Source organism: Eleutherodactylus coqui, chromosome 5 (assembly GCF_035609145.1).
Source record: "Eleutherodactylus coqui strain aEleCoq1 chromosome 5, aEleCoq1.hap1, whole genome shotgun sequence".
Lineage (NCBI taxonomy): Eukaryota > Metazoa > Chordata > Amphibia > Anura > Eleutherodactylidae > Eleutherodactylus > Eleutherodactylus coqui.
Window position 1 is genome coordinate 12,937,182 of NC_089841.1, and position 19,684 is coordinate 12,956,865.

The following is a 19,684-nucleotide window of genomic DNA, read 5'->3' on the forward strand; positions in this document are numbered from 1 at the left end:
AGCAGCATGCAGAGATTGTATCCACCCAGATCATGAGAGGGCTTGATCGGACCATTGGGCAGCTAACGGTAAGATGATGAATGGGCAAGGGAGCATGGGGGACTACAGAAAGGGGTCGTTGGCCATGGATATATACTTTCCCTGAAGAGTGAAAGCTACTTGTCGTGGCATACATGGTCAGCTTGATTCCTCATCATTTCTAACCTCCCTTTGGTGGTGGAGTGGAGCCCAAGGAACTTGAGCGAGAGGGTCATTGCTGGCGGGTCACAGAAAAGTTAGGGCTTCTCTGTGCCACCTTGTCTCCAGGAGGCAGGACATGAGCACGGGAGTTGCAATCTCATCATTTGGGGACAGCATTCGGGGTCCCTCAAAACTGATCAGAGATTTAAATGCCACTGTCAGAACTGACAGCGGCATTTACAGCTGCAATTAGTATTACTGCTCATCATAGCTGTTGCTGGCGGGTGTCAGCTGTAAGAAACACCCACATTGTATGGAGCAGAACGCACAGGACATAAATGTACATCTTGTTTATATCTCCTTAAATGTTTCCCCATATTATCTCAAGTAAATGGGATTTTGTGTTTTTTATATTATCTTTTTTTTTTAATTCAGGTCCTACAATACTGGATCCTCTGATATCTTCTATATAACTTACAATTTTCCTGATTGACCAGTGAAGGATGGAGAAGGACAGAAATAAGATGGCAGAAAGTATATTAAATCTCACCCTAGAGATACTCTTCCAGCTTACTGGAGAGGTGAGAGATTCTGATGATGTCACATTACATAATTATTATCTATGGTAATAACATGTTTCTGAAGGGGAGAGATTCTGATGATGTCACATTACGTCATTATTATCTGTGGGACTAACAGATGATGTCACTGGAGAGGGGAGAGATTCTGATAATGTCACATTAAATCATTTTCATCTATGGTAATAACAGATGATGTCACTGGGGAGGGGATGGAAATGTCTGTAGTGATATTTTAATGTCTCTCCGTGTACAGGAATACAAAATAGTGAAGAAGACTTCTAGTGATGGCTGTCGGGCTCCTGTGTGTGATGGATGGGGAAGACCTCTGAGACCAATCCCGGGGCCCCCACCTCACCCCCTGATACATGAGGACATCAATGTACAGAAGATTCTAGAACTCACTAACAAGATGATTGAGCTGCTGACTGGAGAGGTGATGCTGCAAGGGATGCTGGGAGATTATACAGTAACAGCACTGGAGGCTTCTGGGTGATGACTGTATATTGTGTTGTCAGGTTCCTATAAGGTGTCAGGATGTCGCTGTCTATTTCTGCATGGAGGAGTGGGAGTATTTAGAAGGACACAAGGATCTGTACAAGGAGGCCATGATGGAGACCCGCCAGCCGCTCCCATCACTAGGTAATAGACAGGACTAAATCCACGGGGACTTTATTATCTGTATACAAAGAATGACTTCAGTGTCTGTCTGTGTTTCCTGCAGTTCCATCCAGTAAGAGAAGAACCCCAGAGAGATGTCCCCGTCGTCTTCTTCCACAGGACCATCAGGTAGATGGAGATGTCCCTCTGATCTGTAGAAGGCTGTGAAGCTCTTGTCTTCAGTCTTATTAGATGTCTTCTTGTGTGATGAGGCCGGTGGAGATGGCAGGATTACCGCTGACCAGAGACATTACATTTTGTCTGGATCTTCTCCCAGTTTTCTGGCGGTGGAAACTGCTGGTGGGAATAGAAGCCAACAGGTTGGATTTATATCCATCTGCTCCTTTATTTCCCCGAGACAAGCAGCGGATGTGTCTGGTAGACGCTGATCTCCTCCACTGAGACAATGTGCAGCGTGTCTAGCCATGCCGGATATACATGTGTATGAGGTTCCTGAGGGGTCATTGAGCCGCCATCTAATATCTATGTCCGTATTCCAGACCTGCAGCTATGTGGCTCAGATATCTACTCCTGTCAGGTCATTTTTGGTCATCATGATGATTCATGATCTTTTAGGGTCATATAAAACATTACACACGACATCTCCAATCATCTGCTGAATTTTACAATATTTGTCTTACAGCTTTTCTTTCCAGATAAAGATCTGGCCAATATTAATGCTACAGGGACAACTTTGAGGCTCAAACAGGAGTTTAAAGAGGAGAGTCCCATAGTTATCTGCCCAGGTGAGTGGTAACCACTAAACAAAGCTAGTTTTCTACTACAGTTCTGGCTTGCAGACAAAAACATAAAGGCTGCTCCCTTTTCCAGATCCTGTGATGTGCCAGGTGATTGCTATGAACATGTAGTTAAACCTGAAAAAAAATGTTCCTGTAAATGTTACGTAGCTATTCCTCCTGGCAAGAATTTCATCCAAACTACCCAATGGTCTTAGATTATCTCCTGGGGTCACAACTAAAAATTTGCTGGCCATCCTGGTGTCAAGAGGACTTTAGAATTCATTGATTGACATTATTGGTGGCCCTACTTGGAGGAAGATGTCAAGAAACACGTTTCTGGTTACCAGATTTGAGCCCAATATAAACCCTCACTGTAGCATCCTGCCAGTCTTCTCAAGCCCTTGTCAATCCTGGAGTCCTTCTGGCCTCCATATAACAATTGATTTTATCATGGAATTGCCTGCCTCCCCAGGAAATTCTGTAATCTGAGTGATCAAAGACAGATTTTCAAAAATTTCACATTTTGTTTCTTGTTTCCTGGTCTACCATCTGCTTCCTGTCTTGCACACCTCTTCTTGGACTTCAGGCTTCATGGTTTGCCTCTCTACGTAGTGTACAATCGAAAAGTACAGCCCATCTGCAGGCTTGGGAGGGCACTGTACAAACTGTTAGATACATAGTACGACTAACATAGTTTGTTAGGCTGAATGAAGACAATGTCTATCTAGTTCAGCCTGTTTCAACCCCCCTGTTGATCCAGAGAAAGGCAAAAAAAAACAAGAGGCAGAAGCCAATTAGCCCATTCGGGGAAAAAATTCCTTCCCGACTCCGTAATGGCAATCAGAATAATCCCTGGATCAACCTGATGTTGAGCTTTACTTCTCCTCTGCTTACCATCCACACTCTAATGGCTAAGCTGAGTGGTACCTGGTTGATCAAGTGGCAGGAGAAAAAAAACATGTCTTCCACTGTAACTACACAAAAAGTGTGCGTCCAGATGCTCTGATTTTGGGAGATGTCTAGATACACAATTACAGAGAGAGGGAAAAGAGTTGGGGTATTGCTGTGGCAATACAAGTATGGAAAAAGGTGGAGATTTCGAGGCCCAATGAAAAAGAGCTACTGCTATCAGGAGGAAGACCAGAAATTTTGCAGAGAGTTGGCTTGTATGTATTAGGCTCATATCATGGTAAGGTCAGAATATATAGAATATATGGAGACATAGAGCCAATTAATAGAATCCAGAACGTGGAGACATAGACCCAGATAACAGACAATTCTTTGAAGGGTCAATTAGAAGTCATGGTGTCCTGAGAGGGTGTTGGGGTCCCAGCAATGTAATTATGAAATATGAAGTAATATTATCTAGAAGGAAAGTTCTGCTGAAGCCATTTCATCGGGTACAGAAGATTAACCTTAAACCTAAGAAAAAAGATTATTTATCTCCCAGGATTCTAGTTTTGTCTGTGTACAGACTTAGGGTAAAAATTCAGGTATGTTGATAGGATTGATCCCACAGAATATCAATGTGGGAAATATCTCCTTGGTTCAACCTTTGTTTTGTGGATTCATCTTTTCACATTATGAATGGTTATTAAATCTCATGAAAAGCTTCCCTAGGGGTCAAAGACAACTTATTGTGCTTCCCACTCATTCTGACTCCCTCCTCCTTCCGGCTAAAGACTCCTAGATTATCCCCCACCTCTCCCTTGAGGTTCTAACAAAACCCACTGTATATAATGGTCCCTTATTGACACATCAGGGTGCACATTAGTGGTCATAGTCCTGGTCAGACACAACAGCATATGGAATTATTGTATGTATTAAGCTGTTGCATAGATGAGCAGTTTTATATTTGCTGTACAGCATGTGCTACTGCCATCCTGCCTCGTTGGAGATTTTCTATGATTTCTTTTGATGGAACAACCGAAACTAATCTTGGTGCAGAAATAGTTAAACTCTTTCTGTATGGAATATACTATTTATTTAGCTTGAGCTCATTGGTCTATCAGGGACAGGAACCTATGACTTCTTCATACATGACCATACTGCTCCTGCCCTCTGCCATAAAGTGCCTGTAGCAAAATAAGCAAGAGAGACAGCAGCACACTAAAAGAGAATACCACGTTAATGGGGGAGCGGCTTGTGGGTCCGTGCAGGCTTCGTTAAAGGTCCAGACTTCAGTGGACTCAATACAAGCAATCCATAAACGAATAGGAAGCAGCACAGCAGAAAAAAGTCCGTATGGTATCACCTCATAGGTAAAAATCCTCATTTTTATTGGAACCTCCAAAGATAAAAATGGCAGAACGCGACATTTCGGACAACGCAGTTGCCTTTGTCAAGCTTACAAAGGCCGCTGCGTCGGCCGAAACGTTGTGTTCTGCCATTTTTATCTTTGATGGTTCTAATAAAAATGAGGATTTTTATCTGAGATGAGAGCATAATGATTTTTTTCTGCTGCGCTGCTTCTTGTTCGTTTAGAAAGCGCCTGTAGCAGTCAGGGAATACAGACAACACCTAATGGGACTGACTCATAGGAACCTTTATGGTTCCCCACTGAACATTTACCAGTAGAGTGGTGGCAAGTACACTAATGCATGACCCTGTGAAGATGGGGGCTTCACCACAGAAGGGGAGAAGTGAAAGAGAACCACCTGCTGGCCGAACATCATGATCAACTGGTCCGCGCTCTGAGGCCTACTTTAAAATTGTGTTGTGTTTTGCCACTTTCTTAGTAATTAATTGATTTTGGCCATACAACTTGTAATTGGAATGGAAATGTATCTATAGAAAGTTTCTAAAATATCGATATTCTTAATGTTATATTCTTCACAAATAATATATTTCATTCATGGCAGATGACTGTATCGGGAGCTCAAAGGCGCGTCTGCTAGCCACAGATTGTAAAGCAGAAGATTGGGGTATCACACAAGATACATATGAAGAACCTGCCATTATCCCAGATATCATCTCTGCCCTTCACAGCAAAGATCCATCATCTGATCCTCTTATACAGTTCCCATCTTATGATTCATCACAGACTGATAAGCCAAATAAAAGTTACAGAAGGGGAGACCATCAAAGAGCTCACCCAAGGAAGAAACCATATTCATGTTCAGAATGTTGGAAATGTTTTAATCAAAAATCACATCTTGTTAAGCATCAGAGAATTCACACAGGGGAGAAACCATTTTTTTGTTCTGAATGTGGGAAATGTTTTAATCAAAAACCGCATCTTGTTAAGCATCAGAGAAGTCACACAGGAGAGAAACCATATTTATGTTCAGAATGTGGGAAATGTTACACAGATAAATCATATCTTGTTGAACATCAGAGAACTCACACGGGAGAGAAGCCATTTTCATGTTCAGAATGTGGGAAATGTTTTAATCGGAAAGCAGTTTTTGTTAAACATCAGAGAATTCACGCAGGGGAGAAGCCTTATTCACGTTCACTATGTAGAAAATTCTCTACTGCTGCATTAGCTCATATTAGCCATCACAGAACTCACACAGTGGAGAAGACTTTTTCATGTTCATAATATGGGAAATGTTTTACGCCTAAATCAGCTGTTGTCAAACATCAGTAAATACACAGAAGGAGAGAAGCCATTCTAATGCTCATTCTGTGGGAAATGCTTTACACATAAATCAGCTCTTCTCCGACCTCAGAGGGAAATGTTTAAATAGGAAACCGCATCTTGTTGATCATCAGAAATTTCACACAGGGGAACAGCCCTATTTGTGTAGTGTTAAAGAAAGTGATTTATCCATGGGGCAGCTCTCATTCTAATTTAAAGATTTCACAGAGGAAAGCATCGTCATGTTCAGAAACTCACATCTTCTTGAAATCATATTTTCTTAGGCCAGTGGCACATGAACGGATTTGAATTGTGGAATCCACAGTCGGCGTCCGCACCGCAGATCCGCAGCAAATACCGTTCGTTACATGCTATGTAAAAGTGCTTTTTCCTACACTCTCGCGGAATCGAATTGCGATTTCCGCGAGCAGAGGAGAAATCGCAGCATGCTCTATTTAAATCAAAGTCAATGGAAGCCGTCCGACCTGCAGCCCTTCCGAAATTGATATTGATATTGCGATTAGAGCTCACTTTATCCCCCGTGGCCAGCAATAACTAAGCAGCTAGCCAGGAAGGGGAGGGGCCCTCCAGCATCCTGCCAGCCTCTGCACAATACAATCATGGCATGTAGAGGGGTTTTATGGCAGCCTGGATTCTTCTGCCTCTAGGCTTGCCATTGATTATAACCAATTAGCTGCTATGGTTAAATAAAACACTTTTCGCAGTTTTCACATTAAAAAAATCTACCTAAAAAGCTAATACAATTGATATCACAGCATCTGTAAAAGGTCCAAAATATTTATTTTTTTCATTATTTTTCACAAATGTTGAGGACTGTAAGAAAAAAAATGATACACAATGTCAGAATTGCTTTTTTTTAACCCTTCCAGAAAGTTGTATGTATCCCATATTGGTTTCAATAAAAACTATAGCTCACCTCCGGCAGCCGATAGCAGGGAGTGGTCACCCGTATGGGCCCTGGGGTTTCAGTCCACAGTGAGGCCGTCAATTGATAGCCGTGTGGAATAATGGTGAATGCCCACGGACAGATTTCTACTGTGTTTCCCACTGCAAAATCCGCATGTGAATTATGCAGCTATGAGGTTCTATTGAACCTAATAGCTTTCTGCCTGCCAATGCTCACTTGCTGAATTCTGCCGTGCATTTACGCAACGGCAAATAAATTGTGGCATGCTCTATGTGCCGCGGATTTACGCTGCGGGAGGTTTCCATTAATATAGCATATTAATGGAGACTGCGGAATTTCCCAATTACTTGGAGGCACTATCACATTTTTAATCGCAGTACTCCCGCGGTGTATCCTGCAACGCTCGTGGGCATGAGCCCTGAAGCCCATCTAGTGAGGCATATTGGTGGTCACTAAGGGGTTAAACCCTTAGATAATGTAGCATCTAAGGAGATTCATGGAGCAGCGTGACTTTGTTATGAAAGAGTGAGGAGCGCTGCTGATTAGCTCTGTCCCTCCCAGGGTGCTCACTATCGTCAAAACTTTAGCCAACATTGCTCAGTGATCCACCATGGTTCACAAAACAGTCAAGACCAAACATTGCCTTCTCCAAAAGTCATGAAATACTGGAATCCAGAGATTTTTTTTCTAGACTGTGCATGACTCAAGTACAGCTTTCAAGATGGCTAATGGGTCTTCCACCTTGGAGTCATCTCCGAGTGCACACTTCTTATTGCCTAAGAAGGACTCTGGCAGCCCTTGCTTTCCAGTTTCTAATGCCTATTGAGGAGTTCTTGTAGGAAGGGTGACTCAAGGCTGGGGCAAATACCGGTCAAAAATGGAGGTTTTAAGTGAACGCTGCAACACTTAAGGTACCACATAGAGTCTGTGTACAGCTGTGAGACAGAAAAAGCATTGAGGTTGAGTGCACCAATTTACAAATGTCTCTCTCACCAAACACTCCAACTCCACAGAGTGGTTCATCCACCTTTTCATGCTGTTGAAAGAAAGACATTCCCTGCCCGTGGGGCTATCCTATCGAGCTCATTGCGAAGTACGGCAAATTGGCTGTCTCTTTTGGATATTTGGGATTGGCCTAAATTCCAATGGGCATTCTAAATCTCAATGACATCTGTAGATGAATAGCTGACCTTCCCTACCCTCACATTCTTGCTTAAAAGGGAATTGTGGAAAGAAGTTAATCCTCATTTCTGCAAACCAAAAAGACTGCATGGATGATTAGCACGTTAAAGTGCATTTACACACACAGAAGAGCGTTCAAAATTTGTCAAAAACTGACAGTTTTGAGTGTTCATTTTGCATAGGTACTAATGGGCTAATTAGCCCTTTATTTAGAGAACAGCGGGTGGTCTGTTCTCTAAATACATCGCTATTGTTCTCCAGCAGAACAGCAGCTGTTAAAAGAATGTTATCAGCCGTTATCAGCACTGCCCACAGCAAACTCAGCATGCGGCCCGTCTTATCTTATTGTCCTGAGGAAGGAGGATTTCATGAGGACCTGAAGTCAGCGATGGGCGAAAAGTGCAGCATAAGTGCACAATGGGCACAAATTCACACACAATGATTATTGCTCAAAAGATGGCTTTTGAGTAAGTTTTGAGTGATAATTGTTGTATGTAAAAGGACCTTTACCTTGTGAAGATGCATGAAAACCTTTAAATGACACCCATACCCATTAACATAATACACAGAGACGGTTATGTGGTTAAGTAGGGTAGGTCACAGTTAACATAAGCCATGTTGAACTCCAAACTTTCATTGTCACATCTGTTTTTTTCAAGTCCAAATCTTCATTAAACATCTGTCCAATCAGGCCCGAATGTCACCGCTATTTCAAGGCGGCAGGCATGTCGATCTCCTTAACTTTGATGTGAGGCATGTGAATACTGGAGGTAGTGTAGAACTACATCCCCAACTCCCTACAGGCCAAGCAAACAGCAGGCCCTTATCAAGCCATTCTGAATCCCTGACAGAAAAATATCTAGCCTGATTAAATTTGATGTGCCCCATCTTGCAGCAATAGGTCAGCGTTGTCACCTCCCAACCCTTGGCCACTGCACCGATTGCACAGACGGGTTTTGACATCTGAACTTTTAAAAATCTCCTGCATCGTTTAACAGCCTCAGAACTACTTTTTGCTGTCCAAACTTTTCTAGGAACGATCTCTAACCACGAATAGCTGGTTGAACAAATCAGCGAAACGTGAAAAGTCCTGTTTGATCATAGTGATAAGCTCACCCAGTTCAATATGACTCTAATCGTTTCTGCCCTCTCCTCTTCCCAGTAAACCTATGGATGTCCAACTATCCACACACTGGGCAGGTTGGCATCTGTAAAATAAATACAAAACAGTAGAAAACACAAGAACAAACTTCACGGTCTTTGTGCTGTTCGACCGTACCTACGACGTGAAACATTGAGACTTCCACCGTCCTAGTTTCTTTATCCCTCCCTCATTTAAATGGCACACATCTGCCATTGTTGCTGCACTTCTTTCACATAAATATGTTCCAAATTTCCCTGCATTAAGACCCAACTCCCTCGCACACGCACAAAACTGATGAAGACTGATCGTTTTAAAGGGATGACTTTGCACCAGAAAATTCTCACTTTTTACACGCATTTTTTGAAAATCATGAGCCAAAAAAATGGAGCCCAATGTTGTAATTGTAATCCGCACACCAAGGCTTAGCTGATCTGTTTTTGGATTTTCTAATGCAAACCCTTACCTCCTGCTGATATTAAAACATCACCCGCTGCCAGCTAACCTTTTTTACGATTATGGCCCTTTTACACGGAACGATTATTGTTTAGAATCGTTCAATCTCCAGTAGGAATTTTAACAATAACACAGATCTGCGACTAAAAAGCTGTTTGATTATTTTCAACTAATTTCCATGTATTTTGGTGTGCTGAAAACGAAAATAAATTTGAAAAAAATCCTAGACGTCAGGATTGACCACAAAATGCAAAGTTCTCTTCAAATTTTGCCCATTTTTTAAAATTTTTTATTTTTTTTAATCTAATTTTAACTAAATTTAAATTCAAAATTACTATTTATTAATTCCCATCAGTGCAGTTAAGATATACAATGCCAAAAAAAACATAACTTTCAAAGAAAAGAACTTCCAGAGTGAGCTAATGGAAACCAACATCAACATGTTGCAAGCTGACTGAGCAGGATCTGACATGCACAGGCTTGATTCAATTTATTTTTCTTGCTTCTCACCTTTGGTACTATTGAATCTTGATGCCAGCAGAAGTATGGGTGAAGACAAGACACAGGGTGCTTGACAGGGCGGTGACGCCCCTAGGAGCTGATTGGCTGTCATGAGCAAGGTCCTAGCACGCCACAGCAATCACTCTCACTTGGAGCAGCCGTCTCCCTTCCTTCTTCCCATGGTGAACTGCTAGGCGGCACCTGCGCTGACAATGTGATACTGGAGCCACTCTAGGAATTCCCCTGCCTTGAGGCTGTGCCCTCCCATCTCCCCTGGCGAAGCCCTTGCGCTGTGACTTACGAAGCGGCAGAGCATCTTCCCTGGATATCTGCTCCCTCACAGCGTCCTCCACAGACGTGTCTGTGCCGCCCCTCAGCTCTGTCCCAGACGCCGGCTGGTGTCGCTGTTAACAGCTTGCTCTCCTGCTTAGTGTCTGCCACCGCTGCCAGTGATGCCGGTTCTCTGCTGCTGTGGCCACTGACAAACGGAAAGAAAGGGAGTAACTCCCACAATCTCTTTGTGTTAGCTCTTCATTCTTAAATCGTGTTTCCCTAAGTTAGCGTTATGGCTCTGCAGAAGTGTATTAATTCGCCTGACAGTTTCTGTTTCGTTAGTGGTGAATATACAGTGTTGAAGCAACAGCTGAATATTACAGACTTTGTGAAAAAAAGCATACTTTGCATACCTCAAACAAACTTGGAGATCAAGATAAAGTTTGGGCACTTCCTAAAGTGTGCAAACGATGTGTTGAGGACCTCCAAAATTGGTTCAAGGGTAAGAAAAAAGTTTTCTGTTATAGGATTCCTATAGTATGGTGAGAGCAAAAGAACCATAAATGACGACTGTTACTTTTGTTCATGTGATGTGAAAGGGTATAATTCCAAATGGAATCCTTCCATTTCATACCCCAATCTTCACTCAGCAATCGTCCCATCTCCCATGGCACAAATATACCAGTACCCAAGCCCCCTGCTACCTTGGAAGAGATACCTGGCTCCGATGAAGGTGGAGTCATATCTAAACCAGATGACGAATCAAGTTCTGACTTTGAAGAGGATACAAAACCAAAATTTTTTTTCCCAGGAGGAGATGAATGATTTGGTAAGAGACTTGAATCTTCCCAAAGATGCCGTTGAACTACTCGGTTCAAGACTCAAAAGCAGGGATTTATTTTTGCCAGGAGTATCTTTTTCATGGTTCAGACATCGTGAAAAGTTTGTTTGTTTCTTACTTTGCTAAGACAAGTTGGTTTATAGCATCAATGTCGAAGGTTTGATGGGTCAATTCAAAATCCAATATAATTCAACGAAATGGCGTCTTTTAATAGATTCTTCAAAAAGAATTCTCAAAGCAGTTTTGCTCCACAATGGCGGTTTGTACGCTTCCATCCCTGCAGGTCATTCCGTACACTTGAAGGAAACCTACTAGAACTTGGAATTGGTTTTGCGTAAACTTAAATATGAAGACCACAATTGGCAAGTGTGTGGGAATTTAAAGGTCTTGTTGCTGCTCAGGCAACAAGCTGGATATACAAAAACCCTTGTTTTCTGTGTCTATGGGACAGTCGAGACCGACAAAATCACTGGATCAAGAAGAGTTGGCAGCCAAGGGTGCTCACAATCAGTCAAAAAAATGTCCTCCGAGAAACTTTGGTACCTCCACATCAAGTTCTTTTACCACCTCTCCATATAAAATTGGGATTGATGAAGCAATTTGTGAAATCACTTCCAAGAGATGGACAATGCTTCAAATATTTGGTCACCAAGTTTCCAGGCCTCTCTGACGCAAAATTGAAGGAAGGTGTGTTTGTCGGACCAGACATTAGAAGGCTTATAGCTGATCAAGAAATTGTCAATACCATGATGGATTCTCAAAAAGAAGGGTGGATTGCATCTAAAGAGGTTGCAGAGAAATTTTTAGGCAATAAGAAAGATCCTGACTACACAAAGGATCGTCGGACGAACGCTGAAAGCATTTCAAGCTTTAGATTGCCTGATGAGTTTGAAAGTGCATTTCCTCCAATCCCACCTTGACTACTTTCCTGAAAATTTGACGGGTGGGAAAACGCTCCCCGGCCTGCTCTGCCTCCATGCCGGTAGTGCTATGAGCAATGCCCGTGATACTTGCTCCTGTGTAACAGCACATGAGCGAACATCACTAGGACGAGTGTCGGACATCACTTGCCTGACAGCTTTTTCCGTGTAAATGGGGCATTTACTAACGGGGCCAAATCACTTCTACACAAGCTGAAAGAAAGCCAAGGCGAATGCAGCATGAACTAGTACTACTACATAAACATCTACACCAGTGATGGCGAACCTTTTAGAGACCGAGGTTTCAAATTGCAACCCAAAACCTACATATTTATAGAAAAGTGCCAACACATCAGGGGGCGGGGCTTATCATGACGTATGATTTTTACGTCCGTCATTAAAAAAAAAAAAAAAGGACAAGACGCTTCAAAATAGGCAGGAAGATATGCCCGGTGTTTTTTTTCCCCACTGGCGTACCGTTGGTGCAGATTTTGACTGCAAATCAACCTTTATTCCTGAAGCTAATTTCATACTATGTGGCACTCCCTCTCACCTCCTCCGAAGACTTTCCGCTGTCAGCGCTCCCCGGCTTCTGGTTCCTAGTGGCTTGTAGTTGGTTCACCAGACCAGCGGCAGCACCGCACCCGACTAAGCTAAAAGCTAGGACCAGGAAGCCGGGGGCGCTGATGGCAGGAAGCCTTCGGAGCAGGTTAGGGGGAGCACCAAATAGTATGAAATCAGCTATGGCTATGTGGTTAATTTCCAATCAAAATTTGCACCAATGGTACGGATTTTGACAGTTTTTTGGATGCGGAAGTGCTGCAGAATTGGTCATGGAAATTTTTGCTGCGGACATTCCACATTTCTGCCACATGTAAACACACCTTAAGTCACCTTGAGGTATTCTGCCACATGTAGAGTGGCCTCACTAGTAATAGCATCCCCCACAGTGGCCCCACTAGTAATAGCGTCCCCCACAGTGGCCCCACTAGTAATAGCATCCCCCACAGTGGCCCCACTAGTAATAGCGTCCCCCACAGTGGCCCCAGTAGCAATAGCGTCCCCCACAGTGGCCCCAGTAGCAATAGCGTTCCCCACAGTGGCCCCAGTAGCAATAGCGTCCCCCACAGTGGCCCCAGTAGCAATAGCGTCCCCCACACTGGTCCCAGTAGCAATAGCGTCCCCCACACTGGTCCCAGTAGCAATAGCGTCCGCCACAGTGGTCCCAGTAGCAATAGCGTCCGCCACAGTGGTCCCAGTAGCAATAGCGTCCGCCACAGTGGTCCCAGTAGCAATAGCGTCCGCCACAGTGGTCCCAGTAGCAATAGCGTCCCCCACAGTGGTCCCAGTAGCAATAGCTTCCCCCACAGTGGTCCCAGTAGCAATAGCTTCCCCCACAGTGGTCCCAGTAGCAATAGCTTCCCCCACAGTGGTCCCAGTAGCAATAGCATCCCCCACAGTGGCCCCAATAGCAATAGCGTACTCCACAGTGGCCCCAATAGCAATAGCGCGCCCCACAGTGGCGTCACTAGTAATAGTGTCCCCCACAGTAGCCTCACTAGTAATAGCGACCCCTACAGTGTCCTCACTAGTAATAGCGACCCCAACAGTGGCCTCACTAGTAAAAGCGACCCCAACAGTGGCCTCACTAGTAATCGTGTTCCCCACAGTGGCCCAAGTAATAATAATAACCCCACAGTGGCCTTATTAGTAATATTAACCCCACAGTAGCCCCAGTAGTAACATTAACCCCAAGTAGCCCCAGTAATTTAAACCCCCTCAGTAATATTAAGCCCATAGTAGCTCCAGTAACAATAGCCCCCCAATCCATATACTTACTTCCTCCTTGTAGGCAGCACCGCAGGAGCAGAGCCCACCACATAACATTAAGTCGCTCTTCATTGACTGTAGTACAGCTACGTAAAGGGGTTATGGACTGTAGCCACCGTGACACTAGCTTCTCCCACTCTGGCATACTACAAATATATTTGTTGGCCCCATGGTCCTTTTCTCTGACAATAGAACATCTATTTCTGTCAGCAAACTGTGAAACATCAACAAGTGATCACATAGCTGTGTCTGAGACCAACAAATAAAAAAATTGTAAAGTAATGTGTTACTGGCAAAGACCCTGTCATGTACCGTACTAACCACTCTAAGGCCCCCTGCCCACGGCCGAGGCGAAATATCGCTAGCGCTTTACCAAAATACCAAATTTACCAAAATACCTAATTTAAAAAAAAAAAAAAAAAAAAACGCTATACAAAAAGTGTTTCAGACAGTGTTTATCGCCGGTGAATCATCGTCCGTGGACAGGAGCCCTAAAAAGGAACTAAATAGCTCAAAGAAATAACATGAAATAGAATAGCTATGGGCAAGCACATGCCCATGAAGAAACTACCTTCTAACCAACAGGTGAAAACAAGCAGGATGAACAAGAAGTAAGCGGAATGACGATTCTATGATTTTGCAAGACCTGGACCACTGCCTGCCCAACCAAATCAATTGCCAGGTCAAACAATGCATACAACACCGCTGACTGCGGTGCCTGGCGGCTAAGACAAATGGCGAATAAACTGAAACTTGCCTACCTCTTTCTTGTGGACCAAATCCATTGGTGAAACTCTCAAATTTGGGAATGATGGCTCATCAAAAGCGTCTGCCATGCTTCCCAACTCAACCTCTGTTAACGGCTTATCCTAAATGATACTTCATTGTCCCTTACAGATTTTATATTTGCACGCAAAAGTAAAGCAGTAGTGTTGCTCATCTTGATTGCTTGGGCGATAAATTGTCCCAATTTTTGCAAAATCGAAAAGATTTATATTTACCCTATATTGTTGTTATTTTAAAAAAATGTTTTTATTAAATCTCTTTTTAGTCAAAACATTTTCATTCTGCAGAGCAATTACAAACATATTCTTGCATGTTTGTATTCGGATAAGAACATATATGCAATTTTGCTCTTTCAGTTGAAATAAAGTAACATGACTTTATCGAAGTACACAGCTTCTGAGTTATAGTAATTCCTGTTGGTTACAATATTATTTTAGATAGGATCCTATTATATGCCTAGGAAATTGTCCTAATTAAAGAGTAAACAAAAGGGATCAAAAGTAAACAAAAGGGATCAAAAGTAAACAAAAGGGATCTTCGCGAGAACTGAAAATAAAATTAACAATTTCGCCGTTATCTTAGTGACCTCGGGGGCCACTGTAATATTGCCTTCCCAACTAACTTTCGGGCACTCATCGACCTTCTTAACCAGAAAGTAGGTCCCATAAGGCAACACATGACACCCAGCTCTACTCCATCCATCCTGATGCCCACACACCACACCCAGCTCTACTCCATCCATCCTGACACCACACATCACACACACAGCTCTACTCCATCCATCCTGACCCCCACACATCACACACACAGCTCTACTCCATCCATCCTGACCCCCACACATCACACACAGCTCTACTCCATCCATCCTGATGCCCACACATCACACCCAGCTCTACTCCATCCATCCTGATGCCCACACATCACACCCAGCTCTACTCCATCCATCCTGACACCACACATCACACACACAGCTCTACTCCATCCATCCTGACCCCCACACATCACACACAGCTCTACTCCATCCATCCTGACCCCCACACATCACACACACAGCTCTACTCCATCCATCCTGACCCCCACACATCACACACAGCTCTACTCCATCCATCCTGACCCCCACACATCCCACACACAGCTCTACTCCATCCATCCATCCTGACCCCCACACACAGCTCTACTCCATCCATCCATCCTGACCCCCCACACATCACACACACAGCTCGACTCCATGCATCCTGACCCCCCCCCCCACACACACATCACACACAGTTCGACTCCATGCATCCTGACCCCGACACATCACACACACAGCTCGACTCCATCCATCCTGACCCCCACACATCACACACACAGCTCGACTCCATCCATCCTGACCCCCACACATCACACACACAGCTCGACTCCATCCATCCTGACCCCCACACATCACACACACAGCTCTACTCCATCCATCCTGACCCCCACACATCACACACACAGCTCTACTCCATCCATCCTGACCCCCACACATCACACACACAGCTCTACTCCATCCATCCTGACCCCCACACATCACACACACAGCTCTACTCCATGCATCCTGACCCCCACACATCACACACACAGCTCTACTCCATGCATCCTGACCCCCACACATCACACACACAGCTCTACTCCATGCATCCTGACCCCCACACATCACACACAGCTCTACTCCATCCATCCTGACCCCCACACATCCCACACACAGCTCTACTCCATCCATCCTGACCCCCACACATCCCACAGAGCTCTACTCCATCCATCCTGACCCCCACACATCACACACACAGCTCTACTCCATGCATCCTGACCCCCACACATCACACACACAGCTCTACTCCATCCATCCTGACCCCCACACATCACACACACAGCTCTACTCCATCCATCCTGACCCCCCACACACCACACACACAGCTCTACTCCATCCATCCTTACCCCACCACACACAGCTCTACTCCATCCATCCTGACCCCCACACCACACACAGCTCTACTCCATCCATCCTGACCCCCACACATCACACACACAGCTCTACTCCATCCATCCTGACCCCCACACATCACACACACACAGCTCGACTCCATGCATCCTGACCCCCCCCACACACACATCACACACAGTTCGACTCCATGCATCCTGACCCCCACACATCACACACACAGCTCGACTCCATGCATCCTGACCCCCACACATCACACACACAGCTCGACTCCATGCATCCTGACCCCCCCCCCACACACACACACACACATCACACACAGCTCGACTCCATGCATCCTGACCCCCACACATCACACACACAGCTCGACTCCATGCATCCTGACCCCCACACACCACACACACAGCTCGACTCCATGCATCTTGACCCCCACACATCACACACACAGCTCGACTCCATCCATCCTGACCCCCACACATCACACACACAGCTCGACTCCATGCATCCTGACCCCCACACATCACACACACAGCTCGACTCCATGCATCCTGACCCCCACACATCACACACACAGCTCGACTCCATGCATCCTGACCCCCACACATCACACACACAGCTCGACTCCATGCATCCTGACCCCCACACATCACACACACAGCTCGACTCCATGCATCCTGACCCCCACACATCACACACACAGCTCGACTCCATGCATCCTGACCCCCACACATCACACACACAGCTCGACTCCATGCATCCTGACCCCCACATCACACACACAGCTTGACTCCATGCATCCTGACCCCCACACATCACACACAGCTCTCCTTCATCCATCCTGACCCCCACACATCACACACAGCTCTCCTACATCCATCCTGACCCCCACACATCACACACAGCTCTCCTACATCCATCCTGACCCCCACACATCACACACATCTCTCCTACATCCATCCTGACCCCCACACATCACACACATCTCTCCTACATCCATCCTGACCCCCACACATCTCTCCTACATCCATCCTGACCCCCACACATCACACACACAGCTCTCCTACATCCATCCTGACCCCCACACATCACACACATCTCTCCTACATCCATCCTGACCCCCACACATCACACACACAGCTCTCCTACATCCATCCTGACCCCCACACATCACACACACAGCTCTCCTACATCCATCCTGACCCCCACACATCACACACACAGCTCTCCTACATCCATCTTGACCCCCACACATCACACACACAGCTCTACTCCATCCATCCTGACCCCCACACATCACACACACAGCTCTACTCCATCCATCCTGACCCCCACACATCACACACACAGCTCTACTCCATGCATCCTGACCCCCACACATCACACACACAGCTCTACTCCATGCATCCTGACCCCCACACATCACACACAGCTCTACTCCATCCATTCTGACCCCCACACATCCCACACACAGCTCTACTCCATCCATCCTGACCCCCACACATCCCACAGAGCTCTACTCCATCCATCCTGACCCCCACACATCACACACACAGCTCTACTCCATGCATCCTGACCCCCACACATCACACACACAGCTCTACTCCATCCATCCTGACCCCCACACATCACACACACAGCTCTACTCCATCCATCCTGACCCCCCACACACCACACACACAGCTCTACTCCATCCATCCTTACCCCACCACACACAGCTCTACTCCATCCATCCTGACCCCCACACCACACACAGCTCTACTCCATCCATCCTGACCCCCACACATCACACACACAGCTCTACTCCATCCATCCTGACCCCCACACATCACACACACACAGCTCGACTCCATGCATCCTGACCCCCCCCACACACACATCACACACAGTTCGACTCCATGCATCCTGACCCCCACACATCACACACACAGCTCGACTCCATGCATCCTGACCCCAACACATCACACACACAGCTCGACTCCATGCATCCTGACCCCCCCCCCACACACACACACATCACACACAGCTCGACTCCATGCATCCTGACCCCCACACATCACACACACAGCTCGACTCCATGCATCCTGACCCCCACACACCACACACACAGCTCGACTCCATGCATCTTGACCCCCACACATCACACACACAGCTCGACTCCATCCATCCTGACCCCCACACATCACACACACAGCTCGACTCCATGCATCCTGACCCCCACACATCACACACACAGCTCGACTCCATGCATCCTGACCCCCACACATCACACACACAGCTCGACTCCATGCATCCTGACCCCCACACATCACACACACAGCTCGACTCCATCCATCCTGACCCCCACACATCACACACACAGCTCTACTCCATCCATCCTGACCCCCACACATCCCACAGAGCTCTACTCCATCCATCCTGACCCCCACACATCACACACACAGCTCTACTCCATGCATCCTGACCCCCACACATCACACACACAGCTCTACTCCATCCATCCTGACCCCCACACATCACACACACAGCTCTACTCCATCCATCCTGACCCCCCACACACCACACACACAGCTCTACTCCATCCATCCTTACCCCACCACACACAGCTCTACTCCATCCATCCTGACCCCCACACCACACACAGCTCTACTCCATCCATCCTGACCCCCACACATCACACACACAGCTCTACTCCATCCATCCTGACCCCCACACATCACACACACACAGCTCGACTCCATGCATCCTGACCCCCCCCACACACACATCACACACAGTTCGACTCCATGCATCCTGACCCCCACACATCACACACACAGCTCGACTCCATGCATCCTGACCCCCACACATCACACACACAGCTCGACTCCATGCATCCTGACCCCCCCCCCCCCCCACACACACACACACATCACACACAGCTCGACTCCATGCATCCTGACCCCCACACATCACACACACAGCTCGACTCCATGCATCCTGACCCCCACACACCACACACACAGCTCGACTCCATGCATCTTGACCCCCACACATCACACACACAGCTCGACTCCATCCATCCTGACCCCCACACATCACACACACAGCTCGACTCCATGCATCCTGACCCCCACACATCACAC

The 19,684-nt window shown here is 46.0% G+C and overlaps 2 protein-coding genes across 2 annotated transcripts in view; both read left to right on the top strand.

Moving 5' to 3' along the window:
* LOC136629013 (zinc finger protein 300-like) overlaps positions 1-19,684 on the top strand; it is a 157,587-nt gene that overhangs the window by 93,578 nt on the left and 44,325 nt on the right. The gene's annotated exons all lie outside the window — the stretch shown is intronic.
* LOC136629039 (oocyte zinc finger protein XlCOF8.4-like) lies at positions 575-6,672 on the top strand. The gene is made up of 6 exons (XM_066605161.1): positions 575-761; positions 1,015-1,194; positions 1,277-1,400; positions 1,483-1,547; positions 2,062-2,164; positions 5,020-6,672. The coding sequence occupies exons 1-6, from the start codon at positions 684-686 to the stop codon at positions 5,700-5,702; spliced, it is 1,233 nt and encodes a 410-aa protein (XP_066461258.1). The 5' UTR covers positions 575-683; the 3' UTR covers positions 5,703-6,672.